Source organism: Salvelinus namaycush, chromosome 15, assembly GCF_016432855.1.
Source record: "Salvelinus namaycush isolate Seneca chromosome 15, SaNama_1.0, whole genome shotgun sequence".
NCBI classification, from domain to species: domain Eukaryota; kingdom Metazoa; phylum Chordata; class Actinopteri; order Salmoniformes; family Salmonidae; genus Salvelinus; species Salvelinus namaycush.
The window spans coordinates 32,159,222-32,172,291 of NC_052321.1; the positions used below are offsets into that span (position 1 = coordinate 32,159,222).

Genomic DNA, 13,070 nt, shown 5'->3' on the forward strand with positions numbered 1-13,070 from the left:
GCCCTAAACAGATAGTATACAGTGGCAGAATACCTGACCACTGTGACAGACCCAAAATTTAAGGAAATCTTTGACTACTGTATGTATAGACTCCGTAAGCATTGCTATTGAGAAAGGCCGCCGAAGGCAGACCTGGCTCTCAAGAGAAGACAGGCTATGTGCACACTGCCCACAAAATGAGGTGGCACTTCCTAACCTTCTGCCAAATGTATGACCATATTAGAGACACATATTTCCCTCAGATTACACAGACCCACAAAGAATTTGAAAACAAATCCAATTTTGATAAACTCCCATATCTATTGGGTGAAATACCACAGTGTGCCATCACAGCAGCAAGACTTGTGACCTGTTGTCACAAGAAAAGGGCAACCAGTAAAGAACAAACACCATTGTAAATACAACCCATATTTCTGTTAATTTATTTTCCCTTTTGTACTTTAACTATTTGCACATCATTACAACACTGTATATAGTCTTTATTCTTTTGGAACGTTTGTGAGTGTAATGTTTACTGTACAGTTTTTAATATTTATTTCACTTTTGTTTATGATCTATTTCACTTGCTTTGGCAATGTTAACATATGTTTCCCATGCCAATAAAGCCCCTTAAATTGACATTGAATTGAGAGAGACAGACAGAGACAGACAGAGACAGACAGAGACAGACAGAGACAGACAGAGACAGACAGACAGACAGACAGAGACTTTTGAGCTGTCATTCTTTAACACATGAGGGGCCCTCAATAGAGGCTGCTGCCTTTCAGAGATATTATATTCTCCTCCGTAGTCAGTGAACCTCAGGCCTGATGAGCCTCGGTCCTGAGTGACTCCATGGAATCCTGTTCATCCTCCCCAGCGGGTCTCTGCCATCACAGATGTCTGAATGCCATTTTCTCCACAGCCCTGGACAATGTCAATGTTGGTAGGGTTTAATAAGAGCCAGCCTGTGAATCCTACCTAAACATAACTAGTACTGTATAATCCTTTAGTATCAACATTCTCCACAGTATATGATTGAAGTTATATTGAATGTTATCTGTAGTTTCAGTCGGGTCCAGTCAGTAGTTTCCCACGGTCTGTAGCTATTCTGCCATGTAAATACTCTGTGTCTCAAATGGCTCCCTATTCCCTATATGCTTCTGACCAGAGCATTACGGGCCCTGGTCAAAAGTAGTGCGCTAAATAGGGAATAGGCTGCCATTTGGGACGCATTCTCAGTCTGTTGACTAGACGGTCTCTTCCTATTTATCTCCACTGTTAGTCAGTGAGTCACATAGTGAAATCTCTCCCGTTGGTAAAGCCTGATTAGCACAGTGGGGTTTTATTGCCACCTGCTGGCAGGAACGGAAAATTATGACTTTCTTCTCTTTGGGAAAAAAAGATAGAATTCACACGTCGTCTCCTCTACAATGCCCACATATCAATAGAGCAACATGTTGTTGCATATATAATGCGTTCATTTTATGCATTGAAAAAAAGGAATTGACATCAAATGATTGTTGTTATTATTCTGTAATGCATAACCCACCTTTTATCTTTCCATTGCTTATTACTGAGTGTTAGATACTAAGGTTGCCACTTTGGCGAATACATAGGATTATATGTACAAGACAGTCAGACATCTCCATGGTTCACGTACAATCTGAGGATTAGCATATCCTCTCCTCCTTCTCCTCTCTGTATCAGGATGGAAGGCTGAGGCTGAGGCGGAAGCTGATACTGAGGCTGATGCTGAAAGAGAGGCAGCCAGGCTGGGGCTGTGAGGCTGGGGCCGAGAGAGAGATTAAGACGGGCTGAGGCTGGGGCTGAGAGAGAAAGTTAGGGCTGGGGCTGAGAGAGAAGTTAGGGCTGGGGCTGATGCTGGGGCTGAGAGAGAAGTTGGGGCTGATGCTGGGGCTGGGACTGAGAGAGAAGTTAGGGCTGGGGCTGAGGCTGTGGCTGAGAGAGAAGTTAAGGCTGGGGCTGAGGCTGGGACTGAGAGAGAAGTTAGGGCTGAGGCTGGGACTGAGAGAGAAGCTAGGGCTGGGGCTGATGCTGGGGGTGAGAGAGAAGTTAGGGCTGGGACTGAGAGAAGTTAGGGCTGAGGCTGGGACAGAGAGAGAAGTTAGGGCTGGGGTTGTGAGTAGGGTTTGACGTATCTAGATTTTCATACCGTCATACCGTTTCTGTACCATACCGGGGTATACGGTATTACCGGATGTGCAAACAAGGGGCGCTATTTAAAACAAAATAATAGATGTATGTACAGTTGAAGTCGGAAGTTTACATACACTTAGGTTGGAGTCATTAAAACTCGTTTTTCAACCACTCCACAAATGTCTTGTTAACAAACTATAGTTTTGGCAAGTAGGTTAGGACATCTACTTTGTGCATGACACAAGTAATTTCTCTAACAATTGTTTACAGACAAATTATTTAACTTATAATTCACTGTATCACAATTCCAGTGGGTCAGACGTTTACATACACTAAGTTGACTGTGCCTTTAAACAGCTTGGAAAATTCCAGAAAATGATGTCATGGCTTTATAAACTTATGATAGGCTAATTGACATCATTTGAGTCAATTGGAGGTGTACCTGTGGATGTATTTCAAGGCCTACCTTCAAACTCAGTGCCTCTTTGCTTGACATCATGGGAAAATCAAAAGAAATCAGCCAAGATCTCAGAAAAAATTGTAGACCTCCACAAGTCTGGTTCATCCTTGGGAGCAATTTCCAAACGCCTGAAGGTACCACGTTCATCTATAAAAACAACAGTACGCAAGTATAAACACCATGGGACCATGCAGCCGTCATATTGCTCAGGAAGGAGATGCGTTCTGTCTCCTAGAGATGAGCGTACTTTGGTGCGAGAAATGCAAATCAATCCCAGAACAACAGCAAAGGACCTTGTGAAGATGCTGGAGGAAACAGGTACAAAAGTATCTATATCCACAGTAAAATGAGTCCTATAACGACATAACCTGAAAGATCGCTCAGCAAGGAAGAAGCCACTGCTCCAAAACCGCCATAAAAAAGCCAGGCTACGGTTTGCAACTGCACATGGGGACAAAGATCGTGCTTTTTGGAGAAATGTCCTCTGGTCTGATGAAACAAAAATAGAACAAAACATTGTTATGTTTGGAGGAAAAAGGGGGAGGCTTGCAAGCCGAAGAACACCATCCCAACCGTGAAGCACAGGGGTGGCAGCATCATGTTGTGGGGGTGCTTTGCTGCAGGAGGGACTGGTGCACTTCACAAAATAGATGGCATCATGAGGCAGGAAAATTATGTGGATATATTGAAGCAACATCTCAAGACATCAGTCAGGAAGTTAAAGCTTGGTCGCAAATGGGTCTTCCAAATGGACATTGACCCCAAGCATACTTCCAAAGTTGTGGCAAAATGGCTTAAGGACAACAAAGTCAAGGTATTGGAGTGGCCATCACAAAGCCCTGACCTCAATCCTATAGAAAATCTGTGGGGAGAACTGAAAAAGTGTGTGCGAGCAAGGAGGCCTACAAACCTGACTCAGTTACACCAGCTCTGTCAAGAGGAATGGGCCAAAATTCACCCAACTTATTGTGGGAAGCTTGTGGAAGGCTACCCAAAACATTAGACCCAAGTTTAACAATTTAAAGGCAATGCTACCAAATACTAATTGAGTGTATGTAAACTTCTGACCCACTGGGAATGTGATGAAATAAATAAAAGCTGAAATAAATCCTTCTCTCTACTGTTATTCTGACATTTCACATTCTTAAAATAAAGTGGTGATCCTAACTGACCTAAGACAGGGAATTTTTACTAGGATTAAATGTCAGGAATTGTGAAAAACTGAGTTGACATGTATTTGGCTAAGGTGTATGTAAACGTCCGACTTCAACTGTATGTAAGAATGCTGTTTATTGACTACAGCTCAGCATTCAACACCATAGTACCCTCCAAGCTCATCATTAAGCTCGAGTCCCTGGGTCTGAACCCCACCCTGTGGTGTGTATGAAAGGTCTATGTAAACTTCCGACTTGTAAACTGTATATAAAAAAATTTGGGATGCACAAAACAATTTAGGCAACAGAGATGTTTATCCAGGAGGGGATTGAATGTCTCTGCTGTAACCAAGAAGCTTGATCTTGACATCTAGCCACTTACCTAGCAAGTCAGCAAACCAAACGCATAGCAGGAGCCCTGAGATGGATATCATTTATTTGACACATCTTAGATTTGTTATAGTTATATTTAACTATATTTAACTAGTTATAAGCAGTGGCGTAGCACGCACCCCTGCAGCCCCTGAAAAATACTGTAGTTATTTCGAAATACCCGGTATACGGTATAAATGGTATATTGCCCAAGCCTAGTTGTGAGGCTGAAGCTCAGACTGAGACAGAGGCTGATGCTGAGAGAGAGAGACAGCCAGGCTGAGATTGGGGCTGTGAGGCTCGGAGAGAAGCTGAGGCTGTGAGGCTGAGTGAGAGACAGCTAGGCTGAGATTGGAGCTGTGAGGCTGGGAGAGAAGCTGAGGCTGTGAGGCTGAGTGAGAGATAGCTAGGCTGAGGTTGGGGCTGTGAGGCTGGGAGAGAAGCTGAGGCTGTGAGAGTGAGTGAGAGACAGCCAGGCTGAGGTTGGGGCTGTGAGGCTGGGAGAGAAGCTGAGCCTGTGAGGCTGAGAGAGGGGCAGCCAGGCTGGGGTTGGAGCTGTGAGGCTGGGGGCTGGGGCTGAGGCTGGGATTGAGAGAAAAGCTGAGGCTGTGAGGCTGAGAGAGAGGCAGCCATGCTGAGGTTGGGGCTGTGAGGCTGGGGCTGAGGCTGGGACTGAGAGAAAAGCTGAGGCTGTGAGGCTGAGACAGAGGCAGCCAGGCGCACCACCTGAGATGATACGTGTCACACAGGGAGGTGATTGATTACATTAGCATGCGGGCCTCTGGAGATGACTTCATCCTCATGGCAACAGACAGCTGGCAGCTGAAGGTTCTACTGGGAGCGTCTCAGGGGCCTAGTCAAGTGTGACGCTACTGACGAGCAGAGCCTTACTTCCCTCCATCCTTCCTCTCTCTCGGTCTCTCTCTTCCTCTCTTCTTTTTTTTTATCTCTCCTTTCTCCGCCTGTCTCTCTCTTTCTCTCTCTCTCTCTGCCTCTCTCTCTCTTTCCCTTGGAGAAGTTCGGAGGGGATAGATGGGAAGAGAAGGGATGTTGTTCATTCATGTTATTCATATGCTTTTCCTCCTGCCTGCCTGGCGCATTACACTGGCCCACAAACCCATTCTGTGACACGCTAGGCCCTGCCGTTAATGCTGTTGTGACCAGAGGCTGTGTATTCATCTTGGTTGAAAGCTTTACTGGTGGAGAGGGAGGATGAAAAGGAAACGCACATAATGTCCCTGTCCTGGGGGATTGTGTTCTAGTCTCAGTGTCTGTTGATTTCCATTGACTGGGACAATTCTGCTGTAATGTACCTATCTCACTGGCTAATATGAGCAGCTTACTGCTAGCCTACTGCACGCAGACAGGACATTAATGCAATGCATTTTTTTAAATGAGAAAGAGAGAGGGAGAGAGATGCAAGCTGAGCCTGAGAGAAATATGCAAGAGAGAGAGAAATATGCAAGAGAGAGAAATATGCAAGAGAGAGAGAAATATGCAAGAGAGAGAGAGATATGCAAGAGAGAGAGAAATATGCAAGAGAGAGAGAAATATGCAAGAGAGAGAGAAATATGCAAGAGAGAGAGAAATATGCAAGAGAGAGAGAGAGATGCAAGCGAAAGAGAAATATGCAAGAGAGAGAGAAATATGCAAGAGAGAGAGAGAGATGCAAGCGAAAGAGAGAGAGAGATGAGAGAGAGATTAGAGAGAGAGAGATACGAGAGTGAGTGATGCGAGAGAGAGAGATGCGAGAGAGAGATGCAAGAGAGAGAGAGAGAGATGCAAGCAAAAGAGAAAGAGAGATGAGAGAGAGAGATACGAGAGTGAGAGGTGTAAGAGAGAGAGAGAGGTGCAAGAGAGAGATGCGAGAGGGAGAAATATGCATGAGAGAGAGAGAGATGCACGCGAAAGAGAGAGAGAGATGAGAGAGATAAGAGAGAGAGATATGAGAGATGCAAGAGAGAGAGAGATGCACGCGAAAGAGAGAGAGAGATGAGAGAGATAAGAGAGAGAGATATGAGAGAGATGCAAGAGAGAGAGAGAGAGAGAGAGAGAAATATGCAAGAGGGAGGGAGAAAGAGAGAAATATGCAACAGAGGGGGAGGGATAGCGTTTGTTAGTGACTGAGATACTGTAGGTCCTGGGCTATGATCAGTCCCCACTACACTAACATCACCATCCAGGCCCTGCTATTGGGATGACACTGATGCTACACCCTATGTACCAGCCTGCCAGGACCCAGCCTTATCCTGCCTCAGACCCCATCCTGCCTCAGACCCAGCCCCACCCTGCCTCAGACCCAGCCCCATCCTGCCTCAGACCCAGCCCCATCCTGCCTCAGACCCAGCCCCATCCTGCCTCAGACCCAGCCATCCACAACCACATCAAAGCCTGTCTAAGAAGTCAGGTCCAAAAACGTCAATACTGGGGCTCTATCCGCGTCTGAAGAGAGGTCATTTATATCAATAACTTTGATTTTCATCACTGTCAAATAATGAGCAGGAGGCCTGCCATGGAGAGTGAGAGAAATATAATCATATTGAATTCTGGGGTCATGAATGCAATTACTGAACACCACTCAATGAGTCAAGGTTTACTGCATCTATACACCGTACACCAGGGGCTGAAACACTGGATGTACAGATCTGAGGTAGTAATTACTGAAATACCACGCTAGTTACCGCCCGCGCCAGCGCCCGCCACAGTCCTTGTCTCTGTCCTTCTGCTCAGGGAGAGGAAAGGAATGCTAGGGAGGAAGGTGAAGAGAGACCATTGTCAATCTGTGTTGGAATCAAGTTGCTTCCTTTCCTTGCCAGCGGATGGCAGTAGTCACACACCACACAGCAAGCCTCTCCTCCGTCCTCCCCTCTTTGACTAAGCACCTCTAACTGATCAAGGGCAATGTTACTGACGGGAAATCTCCCCCATCAACCCGTTGTTTGTGTGTATAAACTGATGTGTATACCCTCAACTATCAAATGTTCTCCTTTTGAAATCAAGTTTTGCCCTTGAATCAATTCACCCCAATGTTGGTAGTTTTAACTCAAGAGGTGAAATATCACTAAACAACAGGACTGGAGTCACTGCTGTAGATTGACTTTAGTGTCTGTGGATGTGGCATCACTGACAATCCTACCTCTCTCTCTCTTTCTCTTTCTCTGTCTCTCTGTCCCTTTCTCTTTCCCTCTGTCTCTCTGTGTCGCTCTCTCTCTGTGTGTCTCTCTCTCTCTCCCTTTCTCTCTCCCTCTGTCTCTCTGTGTCGCTCTCTCTGTGTGTCTCTCTCTCTGTCTCTCTGTCTCTCTCTCTCTCCCTTTCTCTCTCTCTCTCTGTCTCTCTCTCTCTCTCTCTCTCTCTCTCTCTCTCTCTCTCTCTCTCTCTCTCTCTCTCTCTCTCTCTCTCTCTCTCTCTCTCTCTCTCTCTCTCTCTCTCTCTCTCTCTCTCTCTCTCTCTCTCTCTCTCTCTCTCTCTCTCTCTCTCTCTCTCTCTCTCTCTCTCTCTCTCTCTCTCTCTCTCTCTCTCTCTCTCTCTCTCTCTCTCTCTCTCTCTTAGGGCTTTGTGAGCAAACTAGATGAGTTTATCTGCTGGCTGAGGGAAGCCCTGGAGACCACAGAGAACTGGACGCCACCCAAAGCTGAAATGGACAGCCTCAAGCTCTACCTGGAGACACACCTGGTGAGACATACACACACACACACACACACACACACACACTACCCAAAATATAGAGATCGAGACAAAATAGCATGCTCTCTCTGTCTATATCTCTCCCTCTTTGCCTCTCTCTCCCTCTCGTGCACACACATGCAAAAAGCAAACAGGCTTACAGAGATTAACGTACACAGTGCCTAACTGCATGTGGATGTAAACAACGAGACATGCTGCATCCTCGCAATCACTCACACTCTCAAGAGCAAACAAATGTGCAGGCGCGCACACACACACATACTCGTACATCCACACACACACACACGCACACACACATTCACACTTTCCACACACATTTGCATACATCCATAGAGACCAGCAAATATGTATTGGCATAGCTCCCTGCTGACTGCCTCTCTGCATATGTATACATGTATATATAAACATGTATATACTCTGTTCTTCATGCCAACAACATGAACACCGAGTACACACGCATTTGTATTTTATCACTAACCTTGTACAAAACTGTGTGTGTGTGTGACTGTGTGTGTGTACATACTGTATATCTCCACCAGCATCAGAGGTTTGTTGTGGAGCAGGGCAGCCACGTTTGTCATTTTGGGGCATGGGGAAAGAAGATGTAGTTATGTTTTACTGGGATGAGCTTCAAATGTTAGTATCGATTGAGACGGCCCTACCAGACGCACTTGTTTTCCTCAGTCAACCTGTGCTCCAGGGCCTCTGAGGGGAGCTGCTCCCAATTGAATGTTTTTGGGGTTGGGCTCCAGCTGGCACTTGGCGTTGTGGTGGGGGTTGGGTGTTCAGGGGAATGAGTCTTGCTGAGCGCGGCGGCGAGCTGCCCTGCTTTCCGGTGCCCCTGGGAGCACGGTAACGAGAGGTCTGCGAGCCCAGGCCGAGCGGACTCCTCTTTATAAGGCATTGAGAGATGGCGCAAAATGAAACGGCTATTGATTGAGCTTGATGGCCGATCCAGCTCTTTGAATCACATTAACGAGGCCACTCTGCACCGGTGGCAAATGAACAGTCAGGACAAGAGGCCCCCCAGTTAGAGAGAGGGGGTGGGGGGTTGACACTAGCCAGGGGGTGTCACAACCCTTAACACATAGACAGTTACACAGGAAAATATATAGATACAACCCCATCTCTCTCTCTCTCTCTCTCTCTCTCTCTCTCTCTCTCTCTCTCTCTCTCTCTCTCTCTCTCTCTCTCTCTCTCTCTCTCAGGAACCACTTGTATGTAACATTTCAATGTCATCACATTTAGCTATACGATACTCTACTCGAAAATATGCTAATGTAGATACATTTTAAAAATCTGATCAAATAGAATTGGAAATAAAATGCCAAGACACTTTTTTAGCTGATGTTGTTATTATGTTAGTAGCCAGGTATCTTCCTCTCCGGCTCCGAGTGAGCCGATTCATTTCCACATGTCTTCTAACTTAGCCTTCCCAACTCCCACCTCCCCTCCAACCTCTGAGCCTCGGTAACACCATCCTCCACTACACCTCCGCAGGCTTTAATTCCATCCCAACCTGTGTGTGCGTCTGTATGTGTGTGTGTGTGTGTGAGCCCTGCCCCTCCACATCTCCAGACGCGTCCAGACATGGCGGCGTTCTTCAACTCTCCCTCTGTCTCGGTGAGATGACGGCTCTGCCCTGTCTGTGTGTCTGTCTGTGTGAGGTGATGTGGGGATTACAGTCCTCTCGCCTCAGCCTAAACCATAGAGGAGCGAGGCGAGCAGAGTAGCGAGCAGAGGAGCGAGGCGAGGGGAGCGAGGGGCTCGAGTTCCAGCGGCTTCATACTGTAGCACATCTAGAGGTGTCAAATCAGCAATAACCCACCTGCCCCCAGCTAAATCCACCCAGAGCCCCCCAGTCTCTGCTGCTAAACTCTCTGGTTGCATCCCAAAGGGTACCCTATTCCCTATATAGCGGGCTCTGGTCAAAACTAGTACACAAATATGTTGGGAATAGGGTGCGGTTTGGGCCACATGCTCTTTGCTGCTGCACTGCAGTCTGCCTGCTCCACTGGACACATCATGGAATATATATCAGATCATATCATACAGCAAACACGGATACTGTCTGTATCACAGTATAAATAGAAACCCTATGATATTTTCTTCGTTTATATGGTATAAACATTTCATCATTAATTATTAAACGATTGGTACCAATTTTGAACAAGTACAGTAATAAAGGGAATTTCAAATAACTATTTATCAACTGTTTATGAACTATTTGTCAACAATTTATCAACAATGTCAGTTTCAAGATGTGGCATGCATAAAGCATAAACTGTTACCTTTTCTCATAAAAGATTAGACGGCCGGTCATCATCGACAACTGTCAATGTTTTATTATAAACACTGTAGACGTACATTATCTAGACAGCATGGTAGAGAGCTATACCCTATATCACAGTGTGATGGATAGCTTAGTGTTCTATTCTATGCCCTTCTACATTTTCACTTAATAATAACATACGGTTGAATCTCGGAATAAAAACGATATTATAATTTGTAATACTTTCTAATCTGTTGTGAAATACTTCAATGTGACTTCCTTCCACCAGTGGTAGATATCTAGTTATAATGTATTAGTGTTGACTTGTTCTAAGCTATCACAGAGCCGAGAGGCTATCAATCCCCTGTCCATCTGGGGGATCATAAATCCACCAGCCAGGAGATGTTACCTTGTCATCTCTGACGAATACCTTCAGGTGACCATCTGTCACAGGCCCATATCCCCTCATCGCTGGTGGCATCAAGTTTACTGGATTTTCTCTGTCTCATTTTAAAGATTGCAGCGTAGTACTTGAATCAGAGTATTATACATGGTACGGTAATTCACTCCCGTTATATCTAGGTAGGTATGTTTTTGTAAATTATGTCCAAAAAAGAATGGAAGAATCCACTTTAACATGAATACACTGTAAAAAAAAAAAAACGTCAAAAACACCCACAAATGTAGTTCTTTCAACTGATTATTATTAAGTAACTGGTTCCACAGCCTTTTTTTTGTTTAATCAACTTTTAGGTCCAAGTGTTACCTGAACTAAAAACTGTTGGCCCAAACTTAGCTCTAACTTGAGAACTTTGTCAAAAATGCAGTCAATTTAAAATGATGTGTTTGCTCAGCTTATCTCCTGTGTTCATTCAATTATAAATTAACAATTGGGCATCTTAACTAAAAAAGGCTGTGCAACTGGTTACACACGCACACACTCAAACTGTGCTTTTAACATACAATGTTTTCAGCCTACATATTTGACACACGTTGACATACATGTTCATTTATACAGTAATTATTATCAACATGTCATCACCTGGGATTTGAACTCGCAACCTCTTGGTTCATGGCATTCCTATCTTCCTGCTACGACACCATGTCTGTGTCAATTAATCTGTTAATCTGACTCTTCTCTCATCACTGAAGATTGGAATGCTTTTAACCAAGAGGTTTTGAGTTCAAATCCCAGGTGATGACATGTTGAATATGAATTACCGTATACATGAACATGCACAATGTAATCATGAATGTCAATGTATGTCAAATATGTAAGTTGAAAACATTACACACCGTGTGTGTAACTAGTTCCACTGCCTTTGTTTAGGTAAAATGCCCAAATAATAATTTTATAGTTGAATGAACATATGCGACTATTTGAGCAAATGCATCATTTTAAGTTGACAGATTGTTTTGCATACGTTTTGTCATGTTGGAGCTACGTTTGGGCCAACTCAAAATGTTAAGTTCAGGTAACACTTTGACCGAAAGGTTAGTAAACAAAAAAAAGACTGCGGAACCAGTTCCTTAGTAATATAACCAGGGGCACACTCCAACACTCAGACATCATTTACAAATGAAGCATGTGTTTAGTGAGTCCACCAGATCAGAGGCAGTAGGGACGTCCAGGGATGTTCTCTTGATAAGTGCGTGAATTTGATTATTTTCCTGTCCTGCTAAGCATTCAAAATGTAACGAGTACTTTTGTGTGTCAGAGAAAATGTGTAGAGTAAAAAGTATATAATTTTGTCAAAAATATAAATAGTAAAGTACAGATACCCTTCAAAAACGATTTAAGTAGTACATTAAAGTATTTTCACTTAAGTACTTTACACCACTGCATGGAGTAACAAGTCACATAAGTTGCATGGACTCACTCTGTGTGCAAAAATAGTGTTTAACATGATTCTTGAATGACTAGGTCATCTCTGTACCCCACACATACAATTATCTGTAAGGTCTCTCAGTTGAGCAGTGAATTTCAAACACAGATTCAACCACAAAGACCAGGGAGGTTTTCCAATGCCTCGCAAAGTAGGGCACATATTGGTAGATGGGTAAACATTTAAAAAGCAGACACTGAATATCCCTTTGAGCATGGTGGTTATTAATTACCCTTTGGATGGTGTATCAATACATCCAGTATTGCCGGAGAGGAAGGAAACTGATAAGGGATTTCACCATGAGGCCAACAGTTACAGAGTTGAATGGCTATGATAGGAAAAAACTGAGGATGGATCAACAACATTGTAGTTACTCCACAGTACTAACTTAAATGACAGAGTGAAAAGAAGGAAGCCTGTACAGAATACAAATATTACAAAACATGTGTCATGTTTGCAATATGGCGTTAAAGTAAAACTGCACAAAATGTAGCTAAGAAATTAACTTAATGTCCTGAATACAAAGCGTTATGTTTGGGTCAAATCCAATATAAAACATTACTGAGTACGACTCTTCATATTTTCAAGTATGGTGGTGGCTGCACCATGTTATGGGTATGCTTGCCACCGGCAAGGACTACAGTAGGGAGTTTTTTGGGATAAAAATAAACGGAATAGAACTAAGTACAGGCAAAATCCTAGAGGAAAACCTGGTTCAGACACTGGGAGATAAATTCATCTTTCAGCAGGATAGTAACCTAAAACACAAGGTCAAATCTACACTGGAGTTGCTTACCAAGACAACAGTGAATGTTGGCCTGGTTACAGTTTTGACTTAAATCTATGACAAGACCTGAAAATGGTTGACTAGCAATGTTTAACAACCAACTTGACAGAGCTCGAAGATTAAATAAAAAAATAATGTGCAAATATTGTTCAATCCAGGTGTGCAAAGCTCTTAGATATTTACCCAGACAGATTATCATCTGTAATCGATGCCAAAGGTGATGGTAACGTGTTGACTCAGGGGTGTGAATACTTATGTAAATGAGATATTTATCTATTTCATTTTCAATACATTTCAAAAATGTCTAAAAGCATGT

The 13,070-nt window shown here is 44.0% G+C and overlaps 1 protein-coding gene across 1 annotated transcript in view; it reads left to right on the forward strand.

The window, feature by feature from the left end:
• Positions 1 to 13,070, forward strand: part of akap6 (A kinase (PRKA) anchor protein 6) — a 170,144-nt gene that overhangs the window by 34,023 nt on the left and 123,051 nt on the right. The window contains exon 4 of the mRNA XM_039009773.1: positions 7,675 to 7,797. Within this exon, the coding sequence (XP_038865701.1) occupies positions 7,675 to 7,797 (123 nt within the window). The remainder of the gene's footprint in view (positions 1 to 7,674; positions 7,798 to 13,070) is intronic.